General features: G+C 50.8%; 6 protein-coding genes across 6 annotated transcripts; 3 read left to right on the forward strand and 3 right to left on the reverse strand.

Annotated features, from left to right (window-relative positions):
* Positions 1-76: 76 nt before the first annotated feature.
* On the forward strand, positions 77-3,633 carry N7489_007391 (putative ubiquitin C-terminal hydrolase; the record flags this gene model as incomplete). Its single annotated transcript, XM_056713141.1, has 4 exons — positions 77-268; positions 326-2,059; positions 2,115-3,341; positions 3,553-3,633. 4 exons carry the CDS (start codon positions 77-79, stop codon positions 3,631-3,633), a joined length of 3,234 nt encoding a protein of 1,077 aa, XP_056566856.1.
* A 707-nt stretch (positions 3,634-4,340) lies between these two features.
* Positions 4,341-5,120, forward strand: N7489_007392 (cytochrome b5-like heme/steroid binding domain-containing protein; the record flags this gene model as incomplete). The annotated part of the gene is made up of 3 exons (XM_056713142.1): positions 4,341-4,459; positions 4,675-4,804; positions 4,956-5,120. 3 exons carry the CDS (start codon positions 4,341-4,343, stop codon positions 5,118-5,120), a joined length of 414 nt encoding a protein of 137 aa, XP_056566857.1.
* Positions 5,121-6,146: 1,026 nt separating this feature from the next.
* N7489_007393 (putative RNA binding effector protein Scp160) lies at positions 6,147-10,207 on the reverse strand (the record flags this gene model as incomplete). Its single annotated transcript, XM_056713143.1, has 5 exons — positions 6,147-7,126; positions 7,179-9,447; positions 9,506-9,753; positions 9,812-10,058; positions 10,103-10,207. The coding sequence occupies 5 exons, from the start codon at positions 10,205-10,207 to the stop codon at positions 6,147-6,149; spliced, it is 3,849 nt and encodes a 1,282-aa protein (XP_056566858.1).
* Positions 10,208-12,397: 2,190 nt separating this feature from the next.
* N7489_007394 (uncharacterized protein) lies at positions 12,398-13,495 on the reverse strand (the record flags this gene model as incomplete). The annotated part of the gene is made up of 3 exons (XM_056713144.1): positions 12,398-12,643; positions 12,705-13,175; positions 13,235-13,495. The coding sequence occupies 3 exons, from the start codon at positions 13,493-13,495 to the stop codon at positions 12,398-12,400; spliced, it is 978 nt and encodes a 325-aa protein (XP_056566859.1).
* Positions 13,496-15,574: 2,079 nt separating this feature from the next.
* N7489_007395 (uncharacterized protein) lies at positions 15,575-16,834 on the reverse strand (the record flags this gene model as incomplete). The annotated part of the gene is made up of 2 exons (XM_056713145.1): positions 15,575-16,395; positions 16,450-16,834. The coding sequence occupies 2 exons, from the start codon at positions 16,832-16,834 to the stop codon at positions 15,575-15,577; spliced, it is 1,206 nt and encodes a 401-aa protein (XP_056566860.1).
* A 3,010-nt stretch (positions 16,835-19,844) lies between these two features.
* Positions 19,845-22,483, forward strand: pakA (mitogen-activated protein kinase kinase kinase kinase STE20; the record flags this gene model as incomplete). The annotated part of the gene is given in 5 exon segments (XM_056713146.1): positions 19,845-21,017; positions 21,034-21,768; positions 21,836-21,935; positions 21,987-22,321; positions 22,379-22,483. 5 exon segments carry the CDS (start codon positions 19,845-19,847, stop codon positions 22,481-22,483), a joined length of 2,448 nt encoding a protein of 815 aa, XP_056566861.1.
* Positions 22,484-23,468: the final 985 nt, after the last annotated feature.

Below are 23,468 nucleotides of genomic sequence, written 5' to 3' on the forward strand. Positions count from 1 at the left end.
ATGCGTTAAGTCCGCTTGTCGCTGCCTGGATCTACCATGTCCTCCGATGCGGCGACTTTGCCATCTCCCCCCAAAAATGCCACCGGGGAAGGACAGCCGGCGTCCTTACTCGGTGGGGGATGACATGAATTCCAGCGGAAAAGTCAACGGACCGGATTCCTATCCCAAGGCCAAGACCCCTCTCATCCCACCGCGGCGACCTCGGTTCCCAAATATTAAAGACCTGCAAGACCAGGCTGCTGCGTTAAATGTTAACGATACTACACCGGTATGTGCCGCACTTACTGACAATCGTAAGAATTAATTCTTCTAACAGGGATCATAGCTTAATATTCTCTTGCCAACGGCCGCCGATGCAATCGAAAAGGCCAGGAGCCTTGCAGATGACGACTACAACGACAAAGCCTACGTCCAGTACCTTCGCGCCTCCGAAATTACTATCAATCTGATCCCCCATCATCCAGATTATCGAACCGCCAGCCAACGCCCTGATTGGTACAAGGAGTTTGCCGATCTATTGAAGGCGGTGCGGTCCAAACAAGGCACTATGGATGCGATCAAGCGGGACATCATCGAGGATAATTTGGTCAGTGGCATGCAGCCAACCGGTATCTTTACATCCAGATCCCCAGAACAACCCCCGGCCACGCCACGGGGCCGTGAGAATCGAGAGTCTGGAACAAACTTCGCTAGAATGCCAAGTCCGACTCAGTATCAAAGAATGCCCGAGGCAGAGGCACATTCGCAAAGTTTTTCCAGTCCTCCAGATGACATGCTTGCGCAACGTTTTGCCAAACTCAAGGCGTCTTCTTCTCCGCCTTCTAACCAGTATGGGTTGGGAGCAAGTGCTGCTGGGCCGGGAAGCCCGATTGTAGGATCTGCAGGGCAGACCCCACTTCATCCGTCGAACGTACCCCTGGGGGCATACAGCTCCCCACCGCCAAGACGGCCATTGGGACCTCGCAGCATGGGATCTTCATCTAATGTGCCGACCATCCCACCGAAGCTTCCGCTTAACACGTCGTTACCACGTGCCCCGGACCCGGCCTATAGCCCTGTCTTCACCGTGCCATCAAAGCCCACTTCAAACCCACCTAGACGGTCAACCGAGAGCACACGCTCAGGCAATCTAAGATACTCACAATTCAGCAACTCGCCACGTGTCAGTCCAACCCGGGGAGGCTTGGATGACAATCCGTATAGATCTCTCACGCCCAATGGGTTGAATTCGGCGCGGGAGACGCGAAGCAACTCACCCGATTTGCCGTACAGCACAACTATAACTGCACAGAGCCTCCTTGAAAATCTGCGGAAATTCAATGTGTTGCTGATCGATGTTCGAACCCGAGACCAGTATGATAACGGTCACGTATATGCAAAGTCTATTATTTGCATAGAACCTGTGATTCTGAAAGAGAATGTGTCAGCGGAAGAACTAGAGGAGCGACTCGTTATTTCACCGGAGCATGAGCAGGCCTTATTTGAGAAACGGAACGAGTACGACCTTGTGGTTTACTATGACCAAAGCGCCGATTCAGTCAGCTATCTTGCTGGCTCGCCAGTGGGGACATCGGCACCCCATCTGCGGGCTCTTCACGATACACTTTACGAGTTCAATGCATACAAGCCGTTGAAGGCTGGGCGGCCTCCGGCTCTCCTGCTTGGTGGACTGGATGCCTGGATCGATCTTTTAGGGCAGCAATCCCTTGCAACATCCTCAACCGCCGCCGTCATGAGTTCTCTGCAGGCCAGAAAGCCCGTGCCTAGACCTGGTCGGCCCCTCGGGAGAGTGCCCACCATGGCTAGTGCGAATTCAAGCCTTGAAATTCGAAAGAGACGACTACGCGAGTTCACTCCTTTGAATTCGAAGGAATTGTCCGAGTGGATGGAGAAATCCAAAGTCGAGGAGATTGACCCGAGCACCTACGCTGAGGAAGATGCGCTGACGGAGGAACCTGAGGAGACGGGACCAGAGCCTCCAAGTCCATTTGTTCAGACATATGAGGCTTTCTTGCGTCGTTTCCCTGAACCGCACGATGTTCCACAGTCCATGACACAGGTGGATTCCCGCCCTCCCCCTGCCGCAGCTCCGAATTATGCTGCACACATGTCAGTGGCCCCCTCTCGACCACCCCCCTGCTGTGCCTCGTCCCAGCTATAGTGGCGTCTCCGACGGACGACAGATCCAGCCTCATTTGCAACGACAGAATTCTGCGAATCGGACGGCCTTGTACGCCCCAAGCTCTCGCCTAGATCGCATCAAACTTCCGCGGACTGGATTGACCAATTTCGGTGTGACGTGCTACATGAATTCCACCATACAATGCCTCAGTGCAACAATCCCACTAAGTAGGTTCTTCATCGATAACCGATTTCGCTATTATGTACAAAAGAATTGGAAGGGGTCTCAGGGCGTTATGCCGGGACTTTATGCGAACTTGACCCGGTCGCTATGGAAGAACGATATTGAGGTCATCATGCCGACCTCGTTCCGGAACTTCTGCGGACGCTTGAATCGAGAATGGGCCATTGACCGGCAGCAAGATGCCAAAGAATTCTTCGATTTTGTGGTAGATTGCCTCCACGAAGATCTCAATATCAACTGGCAGCGAACGCCGCTTCGACCTCTGACCTTTTCGGAGGAGATGAAACGAGAGCGGATGCCAATGACCAAGGTTTCCCGAATTGAATGGGACCGCTATTGCCACCGCGAGGAGTCTTTTATCTCGTCACTATTCGCGGGACAACATGCTAGCCGATTGCGTTGCACGACCTGCCACCAAACCTCCACTACCTACGAGGCCTTCTACAGTATCAGCGTTGAAATTCCACCCACAGGTGCCGGTGATATCTATCAATGTCTCCGTAGCTACTGCAAGGAGGAGATGCTGAGCGGCGACGAGGTCTGGAAGTGCCCACACTGTAAATGCAAGCGAATGGCAACCAAGCAGATCATCATCACGCGAGCGCCCCAGATTCTAGTCGTCCACTTCAAGCGCTTTTCTGCATCCAAGACCCAAAGCGCACGGAAGATCCACACCCCCATCGAATTCCCGCTTCACGGTCTACGGATGGACGATTTTGTGATTTCTCACCCTCCCCCTCCCCCTCCGGAGCCCGGCATGCCGCCCACCACCGGCGCCACGGTCCCACCGTTTACCTACGATGCCTTTGCTGTGCTGCGGCATCTTGGGTCTTCGATGGGCAGCGGACACTACATCTCATTGGTCCGCGATGCGGAGCGGCAGTGCTGGCGGAAGTTCGATGACGATCGGGTCACGGATTTCAATCCGCGGGAGCTTCGGACGCGGGACCGGTTACAGAACGAGCAGGCGTACATTGTGTTTTATGAACGAGTTCCAGCGAAATGAGCGTTTTGGTTTCTAGCATTGTCATGATCACGATTGGATAGAGGTTTTGGGTATATATTATTATGCACATAGTATAATGGATATTATACAGTCTAGTACCTACCTAGGTACCTGGTGCTTCATACTTCCTACCTCTTACCTAGGTAGTAGTTATTGTATATCCCTTCTTAATTCCGCCCAGCGGAAAGCGGATCCCGACGGTGCTACCCGAGACTTGATCCCCGAGGTTACGGTTAACCAGGCAGAGTTGTTAGGCAGTTGAATTTCTATACTATATACCTATGTACTATATTCTATAGACTCTAGACTATGGCTTATACTATACTACAGTACTATACTAGCCCGCTAACATATCTAAAGAATTAAAGATTAATGAATTTAAGAAATGTACATAAACCAAGGCCAGATCTCCTCTCTAATAAGCAGCCCCTGATTCGTCCAGACCCTATCTAACACAACATACACATACATATTATCAGATTCAGATAGATACATAAATACATGGAGTGACAGACAGTAAGATAGAAAGTGATCGAATTCCTAGAATTAATATAAATCCAATTAGAACCCTCCCTTTTCCTCTTATAAGCCGGGTGTAATTCACGGCATCAAAGTCCCCCGGTACCTGGGCCCCACCCGTCGAGACCGCCCAGCCGCACGTACCAGCGACAATGTTGGTTCTTTTTCCTCTTCTTTCTGGAGAACACATCTATCTCCCCTCTCCCCTCTCTCCCCTCTCTCTCATCTCTCTTCCTCTTGTTCTTGTACTCTCAGCTGATTTTTGGACTTTCTATTTCTCCCGAAATACCCCGTAAGTCGTCAACTTCCTATCTCCCAACATTTCTCGCCGTTTTCTCCTATCTATCGCCAATTCTACTCAACATCCAAACACACCCACTCTCTTCACTTGCCCAGTCTTTACAGAAATTCACTGACAACAGCAATCACATTCAGATACCCCAATTCACCATGTCCGAAGTCAAGGAACTCACCCTGCAGGAGGTCTCTGAGCACAACAACAAGAAGGATCTCTACCTGATCATCAACGACAAGGTCTACGACTGCACCACATTCGCCAATGAGCACCCGTACGTTGTCTTCATATCTATATCCACTACCACCGGATGTAGCATCCCAATCCCCGAAGCAAAGAACAAGCGCGAGCGAGAATAGAAGAGAGAGAGAGAGACAAAAACAAGAGCCAAAGAGAAAGGAAAGGCCACCTCGGCCTATTCTCTCCCCTCATCTCGCATCGCTTCACCCCATATCAAAACCCCAGAACAAACCAGCTAACAACTCTCAGCGGTGGCGAGGAAGTCCTCCTCGACCTCGCCGGCCAAGACTGCACCGAAGCCTTCGACGACGTCGGCCACAGCGATGAGGCGCGCGCTCTCCTCGACGACGGCATGCTCGTCGGCAACGTGAAGCGCATGGTACGCACCCCAAAGCACAAAATATCCCAACATCCTCAATACTCAATACACCGTTTCCCCTTTCCCCACACTCCATGTGTTCCCCTTCTACCCTCGGCTCCTAACCCCACACAATCACATGGGCACCAATACAATACTGACACCAAAATAGCCCGGTGACCCCTCCCCCAAGGCCAAGCAAACCACCAGCACAGACTCTTCGTCTTCTTCCTCCGCCTCCGGCTTCGGCGTCGGTCTCTACGCCGTCATCCTCATCGGTGGCGCCATCGCTTACGGCGCATACAACTACCTCCAGGCTCAGCAGGCTCAGCAGTAAACTAGCTGTCGGGGGTGTTTGTATTTTGCAATTAGATGATTTGAGATTTGATTGAGAGGACTAGTGGCTATGGTCTGAATGCAATGCAGATCTGAGATTTTAAGACCCGTCCATGGATGGGGAGGGGAGTATGGCTAAAAGAGCAAAGAGCAAAGAGAGCGTTTTTCTGTTTCGGGGCCTTATGAGTATTCAGCTCTTTTTTTTTATATTACCTTTTTTTTTATCTATTCACATACTTGGATTAATTCTTTTTTCTCGGAATATGGAAATTATCAACATCTGTTATGGACCTCGGGACTGACCTCGACCTTTCGATATGAAAATCAACCCGAACTTGGAATACGGCAATTGACCAGATCGGGAAAGAGGATCGTCGCTCCCAAAGGAGTAAAGGACTCCGGTGACTGATCCCCCTCATCCCCTCATCTCTCCAAGATATCTCCAATATCTCCAATTCTTTCCAAGGCGATTTCTAATAGCCCGGAGACGAGAGGAGATAGCGGGATATTGCGTCCGAGCTTGGCTGTTCGACGGCGTTCGATCCTGTTCCGCTTAGTAGGCAATCTGCATTGCAACCTCCCATGTATATACCGTAGCATGTCCTTGGGTAGATTAGATACACTGGGTTACAAGCCATGATGGAGTCAGATTACTTAGATTGGAAAACCACCTGGGTAGTCAACACTCCTTCTCTCATGAGCCACAAGAGTCCAATCAATTCCTCGTAGACAATCTGCATCAGACCTGGGGAAATAGCTACAAGAAAAGAAGACAATAGGATGAGAAAGGCGAAAAGATATAGATGCAAAAAGCAAGATCAAAAAGAAGCTCTTTTAAAAACCAATATTCATGAAATAGATACCAAAAAAAGAAAGATGAAAACAAGAATCGAAGTGAAAAGCCAGAAGAAAAGACTAAAATGAATACTGTTCCCGCTCGCTCGAATCCAAGGCAGAGAAGGGTGGTGTAAGAGTCGGTTTTCTATGTCAGATCAAAACCACTGTCGCTATAACAACCCATAGCCACTCACCGCGCAGAGGGGTGAAGTCCATTCTGCACGGCCTCCAAGATCATCTCCTTGGCCTCTTCCAGGCCACTGGGGCTACCCCGGATCTCAATCGCTTCACCGCGAGCCTGCTCCTTGGGCACATTGATACGGCAACCTGTCTTCTTGCGGATGGCGTTGATCTGGCTGCCGCCCTGGCCGACGACGAAGCGGTAGGTTTTAGGGTCCGGCAGGATCAGGTAGCCCGTAGTGGACTGTTGGGTTGCGGAGGCGAGATTCTTCTCGATGACGGCGCGCGCCTTGGCCACGTTCTCGGGGGTGCCGCTGAGAACCCAAGGGAAGGGGCTAGAGGGGACTTCCGTGGCGTTGTTGTCCACGACAGTCCAGGAGTGTGCATCGGCGGTTACATTGGGGTCATCAATGATCAGGGGCATGTCGGTGCCTTCAGCTGTGGTGCGGGTGTCCTCGGCGGCGGAGGGGGCAGGCACGGGCACGGCCTGGCCGGCGTGGTCGACGGTGACCTGGTAGTCGTTGCGCAGGCGGCGGAAGATTTGGCCATTGTCGGCAAGGAAGTGGTGGAGGTGGCTGGGGACCTCGATGGTCTCCGCGTGCTGCTCCTTCAGCATGGACTGGATGTGCTCCTTAGCGCTTTGGACGGCGCTGCTGGGGCCCTTGAGCTTCACATCGGTACGGCCGGAGCCCTGCTTGGGGATATCAAGGGTGACGTTGAACTTAGTCTCAATCCCGCGGCGAGCCTCGCCTCCACGGCCGATGAGCATGCGGTGCTGGGCGGTGGGAACATCGAGGATTTCCGTGACCTGGTCCTGGCGCTCCTTGACGAACTCTTCGATCGCAGCGATGATGTTATCCACGATCTTGCCGTTGCCCTCGAGGCGGATGGTCGATTCGGTGCTTTCAGGACGGGGGAAACGGACCATTCTGGCGGCGCTGCCGTCAGTGGGGCCACCGGCCTCAGTGACGATCTTGCGGATGTTGGCACCTACATTAGTTAGTAAATGAAAACAAGCACATCACTTTGCATCAAAACTTACCGCCTCCACCGATCAAGGCTTTGTGGTACTTCTTTTCAACCTCAATGGTCTTAGTCACAGTGGCATCGAACTCGCTGGCCCGCTGCTGCAGGATCTTCTTGGCCTCAGCAACTTGCTGCTTAGTACCCTTGACGCGGATCTCCACGCGGCCCGATGCATCCGGCGCATCGTTGGCGTTGGGGACATCGATCTGGGCGCCGGTATCAGCACGAAGCTTGTCCATCTCACGGCCGCGCTGGCCGATCAGGGATGCGACCTGACTCTGGGCCACAGAGATAGAGGCAGAGTGACCGTGCTCAATGACATACTGCAGCAAGCTAAGAATCTCGTCACGAGCCGAGTCAGCGCCCTTGCTGGGGCCCTTGACGAGGACCTCATCGGGAGCCTGCTGAGCACGCTGGGGACGAGCACCACCAGCATCGCTGCCGGTTTCCGTGGCGTCATCGTTGGCAACAGTTGCGCGGGGGAATTGGACGCGGACAGAGTAACGATCCTGAAGACGGTTGACCTGGTTTCCGCGCTGGCCGATCAACTCGCGGTGGTATTGGGCGGGGACCTTGAGAATGTGAGTGGTCTCATCTTCCAACTTCTTGCCCATGTTGATGATGCGCATGCGGGTAGCATCCGCCTTGGCCTTGGGTCCCTTGACCTCGACCTTCCCGTTCTCCACCTTGATATCGACATCGAACTCCTCACGGAGCTTGTTGATGTTTTCACCACGCTTGCCAATCAGGAAGTTGGCGTACTTCTGGGGGAAGTCGAAGCTAGTGGTGTAACCACGCTCCAGATCGTCCTTCTCCTGCTCTACGACGAAAGCCTCCACCTTGGCGGCGAGTTCAGCCACCAGGCCAGAGGGACCCCGAAGGGAAACCTGACATTGAGAACCCTTGGCATCACCAACAATGGCACGGACAGGGATGCTGTCCTCGCCCTTGGCCTCTTGCTCGCGGTTGATAAACTTACGCGCCTTCTCCTGATATTTGGCAGGGACGGAGACAGACTTGGCGACAATGTCACGTTGGTCTCCGAGAGCGCCCAGGAGGTATTCCTGTGCCTCTTGCAGACCCTTCTCGAAGGCTGCAACATCTGCGGGAGAGGGGCGCTGTCTGGGGACCTCGAAGGAGGAGGCAGTCGAGGAGGGGCCTTCATAAACAAGAACAACTTCGGGGCAGTTGACATCATCCGGTACCATCAGGTGGACGCCATAGTCACCCTGAAGGGTGGTTGCGCTTCGGTCGCGCAAGTACTGGTGGAAGTACGGGTCCACAGAGACATGGCGGAGTCTAGAAGGCGGAAGAGCCTGGACTAGGTTCATGATATCGGAACGGGCACGAATGGTGTTCTTGCCGTCACGGGAGTAGACCTCCCAGGTGACGGGTCCGCCAACGCTAGGAGGAAGTGCAATGTGCGCATCGTAGGTCGATTCGAGTTCCTTAATAACCTGGCGGCGGCGGAGATACTGCGAGAGAGCGCTTGCGTGGGCGTGGGGGCCGGCGGGCGCATTGGGGTGCTGGCGGGACAAATCAATGCTAGCCATCTGCATGCTTGTCGCAAGATCCATAGCGTGTTCAATGCCAGCCTCGATCTGGTCAACGGGACCAGTGATAGTGAGGAACTCGCTCTCGTCGGAGGAAGGAGGCAGGACAATGGCACATCCAGTCTGTGCGACGAACTGGTGCAGAGCGTCGGGCTCGTTGCCCAAAATGAACTGGTGCTGGCCACGGTTAATGGCCAGCTGGCGCAGAGTAAGCTGCTGGCGCAATTGCGCAGCCAAGCGCTCAATCTCAGCCCGAGCCTCCTGTGCGGCAGCCCGTTCTCCGGAAATCAAAATGTGCTTATCAGGCACAGCCACGAACTGGACCTGGCCAGGGTTGGCTTCCTGAGGAGGGGGCTGGGTCGACCAAGTATCATAGCGCGGAACATTGATCTGCGCTTTTGTGCGCTCTTCAATAGCCCGCACGTTGGCGTCATGTGCACCTGCAATGAAGGGGAAGAACTCAGGAGGGACGGTCTTCAATCGGAAGCTCATGTTTGAACCACGCTCCTTGACAATCGCCTCGATCTCGCGGCGGGCCATCTCCGCGGCCACGGCATCTCCCTCGATCAAAATGTCGATGGTATCATCGTCATCATCGTCAGCAGCGTTGCCGTCGGCGCGGGGGACCTGAACACGAGCACCGGTGCGGGTCTGGATATCCTGCACAACGGTACCTTGACGGCCAATGATGTGAGCGCGGGCAGATGTGGGAATGGGAACACGGACGGATTGCTATTGAGACGAATCGGTTAGCCTAAATACCCGTTTTGCGCACGTCTATTCCACATACCTTAGATCCAACCTGTTGAGCCACCTCGCGGAGAGCCTGGCGCACCGCATCTACGGAGCCCTTTCCTTCGAAGATGATTGAGCCGCCAGGGCCACCGCGCATATCAACATTGGCCTTTGATCTGCGGGAGATATCCCGGAGGATATCACGGAGAGGCTTCTTCATCTGTCCACGGGGTTGCATCTGAGAGGGTGCTAGGCGGAGCTGTTCCATGTGCTTTCCGGGGAGGGCCATGATACGGGGAATCTCTGTTCCTGTGTCAGAAATTTGTCCAACCCCGGGGGGACTCCAAAATAATCCACGTACCCATTGACTTCGCGGGCGAGCCATTTGCGACAGTAGCAGCCGCGGAAGGTTTTTTCGCACCCCATGTAGCGGCCGCGGGGGCAGCAGGCTTCGGACCGCTGCCTAAAGCTGGGAACAATTCTTCGGATTGAACGTCGAATGTCGGGGCCTTTTTGGTGGGGGGCTTTGGGGAAGGAGTCGGAGAAGCGGTTTGGGCGATGGTGGTAGGCTCAGAGGTATCAGAGTTAACGAGGAGGGGTTCTTCGGGCTGCAGTGAGGTCGGAGGGGGTGTTTGAGGTCCTCCTCGTCCACGGTTTCCTCCACAGTGGCCTTGTGGGCCTCATCGCGGGCGTGCTGCTGTTCCAACATGGCAGCGAGGGATCCGCCGTTGGCAGAGGTAGATGCTTCAGAAGCCATTACAGGTAGTAAATTCGACAAGGGAATCGGGGTTGGAGACAAGATTGGTAAATGGGCTATGCACAAGATCCTGCAATCAAGACGGGCCGGGTCAGTATGAAATAACGACCGATCAAGGCAGATCAGGACAGATCACCGTAACCTCGGGTGTAGTCAATGGCAATGACACGGACTTCTAGATAACTCACAGGCGACAGTGTATCCTTCTCTTTGTGAATTGAGTAGGATATATAGATTTTCTTTCAGGAGAATGCGGATGCAATTCAAGAAAATGCAATAGCGATTTGGACTGACAAAGCGCCGAGAATCAAAAAGAGAGATACAGGGGCTCAAAGAGAGGAGCCACCTGAAGAGAATGTAGGTGTGGGAGAGGGAAGAAGACAAGAGGGAGGTGACAGGTGAGGGAAGAAAGGTAACCCCGGACAATCCAGAAAGTACAGAAAAGGCCAGGTCGAACATCCGGGGAGGTTTTCTCCGAGTCCGTTTCTACACTTTGACACTTGACACTCTTGACACTTCCTTTTTTTAGGAATTGATAGTAAATTGGATAGTCATTGACCTTGGACTTAGGCGATTCGAGATATAATAGCTGTGATAGCTATGATAGCTGTCATAGCTGTTCTTTGCTCTCATTCGGATACGTTGCAATGCAATTCCAATCAAGTCCGATCGCAGGGAATCGTATAAACAATCTCGGAAGAAATAAATGAATCCATGAATTCATGGATTCATTATATTATGCATCGACTGTTTTATATTCTCATTGGATTCCCGCACGTGGCCACAGTGCGGCAAGTGGCCAATTGGTGATACACGTCACTGTGGCTATTTCGGAGAGCCCTACATATGTATATATATTTTAGATCTTATCACTGAACACTCCAGCTATACAATAGACGATGATTCTTTTTTTTTTTTGCAGCCCCAACAGACAACCTTCTCCCGTAAAGCTTCACTTACATTTCTTTAGGCTAGCTGATATATCTCCCTTTAATCGTGCAGGTATTCATTCGGCTTCTAGGGCGGTGCTATGATATTTCGTAACAATTGTCTACTCTTTGGATACCATATATGTCTGGGCTGTCTACTGCGACAATATCTCCAATGCTGCATCCAACCAAGTCGGGAAATTGTTAGTCTGAAGTTTGAGTGGTTTGAGCGGGTTTCGACCTTCTACTGTTTTCCGTGACAGTGTTCGCCCTATAAGTGTCTCTACAGTAGCCTTTCTAGTTGTATTTCTAAAGGACCTTTCTTGATATCTTACTTGGTATTACAGTCCCTATCTTGGCAAGCTGCTGCATCGGCTTAGTAGTAGACACGAGCTATAACTCGGTTTTGTAGGATTCCTCATTCTTTTGGGCCTGGATGGAAGTATATATTGCCCATGCTCGCCAATAACACCACCACTCAGCTTCAATGTTCTCATCATCTATTTCGGCGCACTTCCAGCCCAACTATTTGCATACCCGTGTCCCAAGGTCCAACAATCCAGACCCCCCTGCCTGGTATTTGCGGATGTTTTCTCCGTAGGCTTTACGAGACAGCAAAGGCTGCGTGCAGTCCATGTAAAGAATCTCCTCCTGGTTGGATACTGTAGAAACTCCTTCTTTGCCAATTTCGAAAAGAAAGGCTCAACATATACAATGCAGATCCCCGGAACGGTTCTTCCAGGCCCGTATAGCCTGGCCGCATTCCTGTGCGGTCTCGCCGATTGGATTGTGGACATGGTGGAGACATACCATGTCGATGCTCCGCCAAGATCGAGGGGAATTTCCTAGACATAAACGACCAAGGTGGTTTCTACTTGTTCGTGGCACTTTCAATCTTGAAATTGAGGTATGTGAGACATTAAAGAGCGAGTGGGAATGTACGGAATCGTGAACTCCGAAGATATGCGAGATGGCGTTACACAACGACTGTACATGGTTTACATAAATGCGAAATCATGCAGACATTAAACCAATCAATTGACCCGAGAACATAAGGGTCATATTATATAATTAAGAGTTGCCAGATACAAAAAGAAGCGCATCATGACAGAGATCAAGACGGCATGGGTATCGAAGAAGCGAGTGCGATACTTCCAAAAGAATATGAGCCCAACCATTGACAATAGAAGAGAAAGAGAAGAAAAAGAATGTGAAAAGAATATGTATCGGCCTCGCGGGCCCGCCACGAGAAGTATGTGCACTAATTGGCCTTCACGAAAGGCCAGCCGTTCTCGAAGCCGAGAACGTTCCACGCGTACCTGTAGTTCGCGTTGTCGGAGACCTCGGTCTTCTCCTTGACGGCAAGTGGGTAGTAGTGGTAGTACATGACCACACCGAGATCCTTGTCCTTGACAACACCAGGGCCACCAGGTCCAAATACCTGGCCGTGGCTAGAGAGGAGCATGGTGCCACCAGTCTCCTTGCACGACTTTCCGTCGGCGTCAACCTGTAAGACAGATGTTAGAGCAGGTGCTTTTGCGAATGGATTAGGAAGTTGGGAAACATACAAAGTCACCAAGGCCGGTCTTGGACCGGCAGACACGAATGTGGTACTCTGCACCCTCAGCAGGGAATGTCTTTGTGTACTTGCCCGCAATACCAGCAGAGTAGAGGAGGTAGTAGTAGTCACCGTGCTTGAACTCGTACGCGCCTTCCTCGCGGTGGTTGAGAGTAGCGTTCCACGAGATTTGGTAGGGAGTTGCGCCGCCAACTTTGAGGGGAGTGTCCATCGGGACCTGGAAGATATCGCCCCAGAAGGAACCAAAGTTCATGTAGTTCTTGCCACCAATGCTGATCCAGGCGGGATCGATACGGTTGTAGTTCTCGTTTGCAGGGAGACCAATGGAACCATGGTCAGTCCAGCTACCGGGCTCCATAGTTTTGGATGTTGCGACACCGATCTGTGAGTTCTGAGTGCCGATCTTGGACAGGACGTAGTACATGTAGTACTGGTCGTTCTGATAGTGCACATCAGGGGCCTACAAGGTAGATCCTGTTAGTTCTCGGACTTGACGGGATGTTCTGGGGTCCTTCTTACCCAGATATTCATGCTGTCTACACCGTCGAGGTGGATCTTGGTCCCATCTGGCAATGCCGGGCCAAGGTCCGTCCAAGGACCCTTCACGGACGGCGAGCTATGAGTGCTGACACCAGTGCCGGTGGAAAAGCGGTAGTACTTCCCATCAGAGACACGCTGGATCATAGCAGGGTCATGGGCCCAGCAGTTGCCTGTGCAAGGACCCCGGTTGGGGTATGCACTGGCAAGCGCAGTAAAGAGAAGCGGAATTAGACCAAACATTATGTATTAGACGGAAGGAGGGCGGAGAAAGTTGGAGTCGGCTGTGAATAGAAAAAACACTCTGGGAAGGAGGAATCACGTCCAATTTATGTTGATTTGGTCTACTCCATTCGCAGCTCCCCCAAGTTGGGCCCCCAAGTATGACCATTTCGCATAATAACAGCTGATCCAATCATCGGCTATTAACCCCTGCACATCGTATCTGGGCGATGTAAGGCGCATGTCGGTATTGAGCCAAGTCTAACTGGAGTCGACCCCGAAAGGGATGAGCTCATTACCGAGCTTCAAGGAGTCCTGCACCTGTGGATCATCATAATCAAAAATAATGTGTTTTCTGCATAAACAAAGGGCTGCCTTGGTGATTACAACTACTTACTGTAGGTGCGAAATACTCCGTAGATGTTGTAGATTTTACTTTTGGATCTATGTGATGTCTCCCATTGGGCAAGGCGCAGTCAATACAAATGTTTAGCTTCACTCCATTCGATCTTCTGCATATCCCCCACATGAGTTACACCGATGACCTTCTGACCTTGTAGAAGTCTAGAAGCTAAAGGTCTCGGCAGCAGCCTCGGCAGCAGGAACGGGATAGAAGATGTGTTGTTCGCTGCAAGTGTGTGCGAGTTCCACATTCCCATCAGCAAGGGAGAGAGCATTCACCCCGACACTAGTGAATTCTATTAACTTCTAGAGGTCAAGTCGATCTCGCAATTTTAATTCTACCTTTGATACCTCTAGACAAAGGAAATTGTGGAATACATCATATCCCACTTATTTTGCATGGCTTGATTCTTGTTTACGCCGTGTGGATGATCTGCACCCATGTGGACCGACTGACGATACTAAACCAATCATCTTGGAAGCCCTGTGCGCGAGATCCGACCGACAACTAGTGCAACTAATATTTGCGATTCAAAGAAGCTAAAGAGAGTGTGTGTCATGTGGACTCGTCACAGCGCAGTCAACTCTTTGCATCAAAAGCGGGGGCGAGGACTCGGTTCGCCATATCGATGGTGAATCACATCAGCTTAAAGGGAGAGACATATTCACTTGATTTGGCCCGAAGTGATTGATTCAGCCTGCACAACGAAAACAAAATCTCCGATATAACACGTCATCCGCGATGTAAATGGCCGGACCAGTCAACCGTGCTATTGAGCCTCTTTGGGCCTCGCTTGGAGCCCAAAGCCGGATGTAGGTATATTACTTCGTATCTTAGCAGGGGGTTTCTAAAGGAATCTCACTGCCAAGAACATTCAGCTGGGCTGAGCCTCAATCTATAGTGATTGGCCTTACCGCTATATTGGAGATCGGGGTCAAAGTGACGCGGGGTTGATGATCTGGGGCCAGAGTCCGGGGCTGTCTGATAAATCGACATTGCACTGCCGGGACAGGGCTGAGATCTTCGAAGACCACCTAGGTACATATCGCAGGATCCTCGAGGGGCAACAGGTGAAGGGAACATGTCTCCTGTTTCCCACTCGCGTTCTCTTTCTTTCTGTCCGAGGATAGCTAGCGTTCACAATATTCATCTAATTCATCATCTCTTATATATCTGATCTTAGGACGTTTCCACGCATTGCTGTCAAGACTACACTACGCCAGACGCTCACATGAACATGTATACATGTCGTTTTTGTTATTTTTTTTTGTACAATTCGAAACATCTGAAGTGCACCAACACCATGGTGGGACTATAACCAAATGCAAAAAGGTCGTCCTTTACAACTCACGCCGGACCATATCAGTTAGTTCTGTCCCTTCTGCAGCTATAGTATACAGACACACTATACCAAAGAGCCATTATATAAAGATGTTAACGTACGACTAGCAATAGAATGATATTGAGTTCAATTGAAATAACCTAACAGACACATTTCTGATATTGTATGACGCGAAGATGACATTGCGAAGAACAGCTGAGAACCGCAATGTTCAGCCTAGAACACAGCCACAGCTGCCAACCCGCATATCATCGTCTCTTCCCCCTCATCCTGATTCTCCCTGAACTTCAGTATTTGGGTCAAGGACCCCCACCAAATCGTACATGTGCCGTCCATTCCTCGGTTATAGGAAGGCTCAGAGATGACGAGCTGAACTAGGTCCCGGGCCTGACATAGGAGTCGGGCTTTGGTTCTGCGGGTCCCAGAATTGCCAATCTGGCTCAACTACGGGGTATTGGTATTGAGGATCGACGAATAGACCCTGTTGAGGCACGAAATAGCTTGGCTGCATCCCTTCGGGAATGGGAGGGTAGGCTTGTTGCCAAGGTTCATGCATTCGGTTCTGTGTGATTTCGAACTGTTGCTGCTGCCTTTCGATAACATGGTTCATAATGGTCTTCAAGTCTTTCACTTCGTCGAGGATCTCTCGGAGCAGTACAGTTTGCTCACTGTCGGTGACATTCGGACTGGATTCGAGCGGAGAAATTCGACCCACATCCATAGCGCGAAGGTGAGAATAGGGTTCCGGAGTCCTGGGGCTTACAAAATTGGGCTTCGATACCGAAGGGCCAGGTTTGATAGGAGTCTTTGGCCAAGGTTTGCCGAGATTATTGGCCTTCCTCTCCTCACTAGCGAGCCACGAACGAAAGGAATCCACAACGCCATATTTCGGGGTCGGGATCGTCTCGCCTGTGAGGATTTGTCTCCACTTGGGAAGGACTTTATCCAAAACATCATCTGAGAGAAATCGATTGCCTTCATCATCGGTGGCCAAGGCGATATTCCAGTAAGGAGATCGCACGGTCCAGGCAACGTAGCCGGTAATATAAAAGACATCGGCATGCTTTTTCATCGCGTCTTTGTCACCCCGAGCCATCACATCTCTCATGTCATAGTCAAATTGTAGGGTTCGTTTGGGGTCAATGACGAGGTAGTCGTGCACACTGTCTTCTTGAGCTTTCCTTGATGTCAGTACCGTTTACCGAAGCTCGGATTGGACAGTGGCTTTACCGTTCTCTTTCCCACAGAGATCTTCGAATGATAGCTCTTCATCCGCCATAGACTCCAACTTCTGCAACATCCTTTCATGTGCTTTGTTGGCAATGAGGGCATGGAGTTTTGTCGTCCACCCCTCTGTATCGGCCAAAGCGGCCTCCATCCCCTCCAGCTGCTCCAGCATAGCGGGTGTGCCAAATGGGAGTAGAAAATGAGCTAGTAGCTCTGGCATACCCGGAGAAACTGGCTTATCTTCGAAGTCGTTAAGCCATTTGGGAAGAAGTGCAGCAAGTTGGCTTGCCTTGCATATTTTGTCACCGGACAAGACCCGGGACAACAGATAGCTGACTACGTCATTCTCATTTGTAGTAATGGTAGGAGATGGGGTGTTTCCATCCATAATGCTGTGTTCAGAGAAAGGAAAGTACCTGGAGATATGTGGGAGCCAAGAAATGAGACTAGAGAAGTTAGATTTATAACGAACACACCAGTATGCAGAGTGGACTTACGCAAGTGGGTAAGGATAAGGAAGATAACTGGAGTATTGCAGGAGACGTGTGACGAGACAGGCAAGAGATCTTGGAAGAGACGAACTGCCTAAAGAGACAAGTCACCACGCTAGGTGTTGCTGAGAGAATCGTCAGAGTCCAGATAAAAGCAGGTGGAGAGGGTAAGAGAATGGACGGAATAGGTGACAACAGTAGAAGATGGGACAACAGTAGAAGACGGTACAATAGTAGGAGACATGATAACAAGAAGATGGCTTACCTCCTATGAAGGGACAGATTCCGAGCAGATGACTTGCCTAATTAGGCGTCAGTGATAAGAAGGGCTGTAGCTTGATAGAAGGGTGGATGAAAAGAGAGTTCGTGGGGAAACGCGGAGGAGAAAAGTGGTGGGTGAAGAGTATTGGAGGTAAACAAAAGGAAAGCTCGCGCGGTCACAAGTGGTTGCTATGTTAGCAATCCCCATAGTCTGATGAAATTGAGGACACGCGCCTACATTAGTCAAGTCCATGTTTACGGACTTTCGTTTTCAATCACACAGAGTTTAGATACAAGAACCAAAAACACCAAAACCCGTCTGTTTTCAAAAATAGGTTATCTGTGATACACCTAGGTATATGCCTACCAGCCCTCCAAAACCGTGGACCTGATATTGCCCAGGTGACTGTATTTTATGCATAAAGCTTAATGAGCTCACAGCGCATACCTAGGTAGACACAGTCCAACGCATAGTGTCGTTGAAGGACTACCTTGCCATCTATGGAGACCAAATGATATGTGGACGCCACTGGATAGATCTGATAAATGGATGATCCTGGGACTCTCCAGCTGGCAAGTGATGAGATTCTTCTTGCCATAACAATAATACGCACATCCTTTGTAGCAGGATCAACGCGGTAAACCTGGCTAGACAGCTTCGGCATTGGGGCGTATCCTTTGGTGCCACCTATTGTTATGAATGGCAACGCCATGGAAAGAATAAATTGAAGGCCGTAGAAGGTACTGGACAGCAGCAAGATGCTGTACGGCGGAGTCATGAACATTTGGATTGCCGGTGTCGTTCATACTACTCTGCACCGCCCAGCCGATGTTATTGTTGTGGTTGACGCCTCCATTATCCAGCTATTCACCTAAAGCTGGTCAAGGATCAGCATCGTTATCCAGTGGTCATATTCGACCTTGGAAGCATATTCAAGATTAGAAGAAGCTTCAAGTGATGTGAATACATCCATTTTGTACGATGGGAACAGCCAGACCGAGTGATCTCTGAGCTGCACGCTGAGATTTCCCAAAAGATGTGCCTTTAAACGACATGCTAAAAAACTCGGCACAATTCTGTGGTCTTGGGATTGAATGTGTTGAGACCACTTTTGACGTCTCAACTCACTTTATATTGCCTGATAATTCAGGCGACTTGTAATCTCCGAATTTCGGCCGATTTGCCCTTATCTCTCGTCTCTTCCCAACTGTGGATCTCTGATTTTGCATCGCCAAGGAGGCCAGACATCGAGGCTAGCCTATTAAAGTGGGACGTGAATGCGCAGAAAGCTCCATGGAAGTCATGGGAACAAAATTCGCCAACACCATTTGCACGGTTTGGTTTCAGGCCAAATCTCGGGCCTTGACTGGACCAACGACAGTGAGGTGAAGAGGATGTTCAGATATTATTCAATTTTTGAATGGGAAGGTGACCAGTAGGAAAAAGGCTATTAAGAGCCCGGACCGCGTCTCATTCGATCTCACTACGCAGTTGGTAATATCTGAAACCAATATGGGGTGTAAACGCCGGAGCCATATCATACACATGTAGAAAGCGCTATACATATACCGAGACGAGTCAAAATGGGATGGAGGAAGGCGTATGGTAGAAACGGTGTAAACAAACTCCAATCAGCTTTTTGTAGTGTTTGCCTGGAAGATTTGTGTAGCAAACGGGGAGAGACCCATGGAGATCGAAGGCAACCAACGGTGGCGCATATGGAGAAAAATGCCCCGGACGGCTCAGCAAGTCGGTTATAATGGCTGTAATCCAGGAGGGATCTGTGTGGCACTGTGGTTATTCTAGGGCTCAAGGGTCTAAAGGCTTTGACACGAGCCCAATGCCTAACGCCCAAGGATATCAATGTGCAGAGTGATATTGGCTTGCTTCCGTCACACTTGACCCGTCCAACCCTGTGCGGTTTAACCTTTTTGGGACGTGTTCGGCTACCTGCCAGGGGCAAAAGGGGCCTGAACGGAGATACAAGTACTTTCGGCTGTTTGCTTTTGACCTTGTAGGGGGGGAAGAATGGCCTTAGATTACCACATCACTAGGAAAGAACATTGCAGGATTTAGAACGTATTTTAGTTATTTAGTTAATACTTTAAAGATAGTGGATCTCGTATCGAAGACGTTAAGTGTGATATAGGAATATTAAACGGGGTAGAAATCTGAGACTAGTTAGGTTAGTTATTCTTAGGATATCATTTGGTCTGAATGATGAGGAATGGATTTCGTTATACTCACCAGAGTGTCTCTGACTCGATTCTAATAGAGTATAGTAAACTTGATGCGTCTAATATTGTAATATTTGAAGTTTAGAGCTGAGATATCCCATATTCCTCCTATATTCCTCCCATATCAACCCGCAATCAACCTGTCAAACCGCCCCAGCCACCCGACTCCTTTTCCCAAGACTCCACGTGCTAAACATCAACCTCCTCTCCTCTCCATATTTCCTTCCAATCTTCCATTCCATCCATCTTCAAGAGCCTTCGGGGACCCGGTTATTCTCCGCGGCCGTAATTCCCCTCAGGTCGTGAACTTGGTTGGTCGAAAAACGCTTAAAAAAAAAATCCCCTGCATCTGACCCCTCCTCGGCCCAATTTCAATCTGTCTCGTGTAGAGACAGAAATCTGCCCACCATGAATCAGGACAATTTCCCATTGAAATTCCGCCGAGCATCGAGCAAACTTCACAAGGACCCCCCTAGCTTCAGTTCGCGCATTCTTCGGAGTCATCAGAGTACCACATCATTGAAACGCACCCCCTCCGCCCCCGTTTATCCACGATCTTCTCCCAGCGGCAGTCGCGAGCATAATCGATCGAGATCCAACGCCCAATTCCCAGGTTCTTCCTCGTCATCTCTGGATCAGAATAGTGGCGGTCCATCGCCTTCCAACGACGAATCAAGTGGCTTCTTCTCCAATCTGACCTCCCGGTCTCGCACCCGCAGTTCCAACCGCTTTTCCTACAACGAGCAAAGCTCGGATGAATTGAACGGCCCTTACGAAACGCGGGGCATGCTTAGTGCATTGGATGAGAACACCGCCGAGACTGATCCTCACTCCCAGCAAAAGCCCGCACTCCGCTCTCACCACACCAGCCCCGATTCCCGCGGACGCCACTCACTCCGCCAGTCAGCTAGCTTCACCACTCTAACGCAACGAATGGATTCCTTCGCTCATCGCGAGACCGAAAGGCCCCCAAATCCCGACAAACGGTATTCCGACGATGGCAATCCTCCGGCCGCTCCCCGAACGAGACAGAGCAAAAAGGCCAGCTTCTCCAGATTCGTGGACAGTATGCTTGGAACCCCCGGTCGCAATATGAAAATTTCAGCTCCAGAGAATCCGGTCCACGTTACTCACGTCGGCTATGACAACCAGACCGGCCAATTCACTGGGCTTCCCAAAGAATGGCAGCGATTACTACAGGAGAACGGTATCTCGAAGAAGGAGCAGGAGGAGCACCCGCAGACTATGATGGATATTATGCGATTTTACGAAAAGAACACCCGTGGTGACAGTGATGATGAAGTCTGGCACAAGTTCGACAATGCTCAGGCTGCTCAAGCTGCGCAAGCCACCAGCCCAAGAGAACAATCATCGCCACCAGGAAGTCCACGATTCCCGCAACATCACGAAAGCAGCTTTGAGAATCCGCGATCGCCCCCACCAATTCCTCGCGGGCCCCCGGCAGCCTCGCCGGTCATGTCTCCTCCACTGGGTGGTATGGTGCCCCATCGTGCGCCCCCGAAACCGCCGACTGGAATGACCCCCTCCCGCCCCCCCTCCTCAACCCCCGGTCTCGAATTCGTACGGAGTTCCGCAGCGGACTACTCAGGAGACTTATGCTCCTACATTTGGCACACCGACTATCCCAGAATCGGAACCATTGCCAGCGTCGCCCCACCGCAGTCGCTCCAGCTCCCGAAATGGCACCCCTGCACCCAGCGGCCCCAACGTTCCCAGTGTCATCGCATCCCCTACACAGTACCAGCGGCAACAGGAGCAGGTCATGGCCGCGGCCCAGCAGACCTTGGAACGGAATCGCACCCAACGCCAGCAAGCACAGCAGCCTCCGGCCATCTCCACATCAACCACTGCTCCGGCACCAGATCTTTCGTCTGGGGTGTCACCTACCGCGCGTGCTCCACCTGCTGCTAGACCTAGACAGCGCCAGCAGCGACAGAGCAGCGCCATGGATATTCGGGCCCGCTTGATGTCAATCTGCCACCCTGGTGACCCCACGCAGATCTACTACAACTTTAATAAAATCGGTCAAGGTGCTTCCGGTGGTGTGTACACAGCGTATGAGCACCCTCACAACAACTGTGTTGCCATCAAGCAGATGAATCTAGACCTGCAACCCAAGAAGGACTTGATTATCAACGAGATATTGGTCATGAAAGATAGCAAGCACAAGAACATTGTGAACTTCTTAGAGAGTTTCCTACATGGGCTGGATCTTTGGGTGGTGATGGAATACATGGAAGGTGGCAGTCTGACAGACGTGGTTACCTTCAACATTATGAGCGAGGGACAGATCGCAGCTGTTTGCCGAGAGGTGAGTTATAGAATGCTTAACCCTGGGGTCAAGATGAAACTACGAGATGCTAACCATTTTCGACTAGACTCTGAGCGGTCTCCAGCATTTGCACTCCAAGGGTGTCATTCATCGAGATATCAAATCCGACAACATCCTGCTGGCGATGGATGGTAACATCAAGCTGAGTAGGTTTCGCCCTGTTTTGGTTGTGTCGAAATAATGCTAACAATCTCCAGCCGATTTCGGTTTCTGTGCTCAGATCAACGACTCGCAGAACAAGCGGAACACCATGGTTGGTACTCCGTACTGGATGGCCCCCGAAGTCGTTACTCGCAAAGAGTACGGCCGCAAGGTCGACATCTGGAGTTTGGGCATCATGGCCATCGAGATGATCGAAGGCGAGCCACCGTACCTAACAGAGTCCCCATTGCGAGCTCTCTATTTGATTGCTACGAATGGAACTCCCACCATTAAAGATGAGCACAATCTATCCCCTGTCTTCCGTGAATTCCTTCACTTTGCCCTGAAGGTTGACCCGGAGAAGCGGGCGTCGGCGCATGACCTACTGAAGGTACTTGTTCCTATTTCCCACTGCTTTTGCAGCGATAACTGACATCGTCCCCTTTAGCACCCATTCATGTCACTCTGCGCACCACTATCGCATCTCGCCCCCTTGGTCAAGGCTGCTCGTATCAGCCGCGCCCAAGAAAAAGCCCAGAAAGGAGGCGCTTGAAGAAGATGCTGATGAACGACCACCTTTGTTTTCTTGTTTCGGTTTTATTTCGTCGTACTTGATATCTCTTGACGTCTTGCTCAGATACCCCGTCACTCCCGATGTTTCTTCTAGATCCCGACGTGCACCACAGTACGTCGTTGGAATCCGTTTATGTACCCAGCCTACTTCTTTATTCACATCTTCACATCGATTGTCGATGAAAATGACTCCATTCCATGAGCATGTTGCCTGTGATCTCTGCTTTGCCACTCACTGTCTCTGTATTGATCTCTTGTGTCAATGTAATTCCTTGTAGTTCTATTTGCCAATTGTCGTTAGCTTATGATGAATACAAGCAGCTAGCGAGCTTCAAATTCCGTAAGTTTTGATTCCACAATTAGGAAGTATGTGTGCCTAAAGTAGTGGAGATGTGTTCAGCCACAGCCGGTAAGCAAATATGGGAAGAAGAAACGCAGCAGCCTACATAAGTAGGGCGAAGTCCTCACTAGGGTGAACAAAAACAGGAAAAAGGGAAAGGGGAAAAAGAAGAACTACGAGTTCAATACACAGGCAGCCATAAGGCTTCTAGAATAGAAACATCCGTTCCAATTTGGACAATATAAGCTAATAATAACTTAGCAGTCCGCGGGTCAAGCTGGGGCACCATCGTCATATGCTGACTCAGGTGACAAGTTCCGCCCGTACACAATACCCCCAACACTGTCCCTGATCATCTCCAAGGACCTGATTAACAGATACTCAGCGCTGCAATACCAGTCGCTTGCTATACCATTCCTTGGCAAGGCCTTCTCTCTGTGATATTTCACACCGCCTGCATCAACCCGCAGCCTAGCCGCATCCTTTGCTGTCGTCGACTCCCCGCATTCAGAGCTGGAAGACCACCACTACGAGCTGCAAACCCAGTTTTTGAAAAAGCGTGGTCTTAGATACCGAATTCTGATTGGAATCTGTCGTCGAACTTTTCGCGACGTCAAAACAAGGC

This window comes from Penicillium chrysogenum (genome assembly GCF_028827035.1).
Source record: "Penicillium chrysogenum strain IBT 35668 chromosome Unknown utg000004l_segment0_segment0, whole genome shotgun sequence".
In the NCBI taxonomy this organism is placed as follows: Eukaryota; Fungi; Ascomycota; class Eurotiomycetes; order Eurotiales; family Aspergillaceae; genus Penicillium; species Penicillium chrysogenum.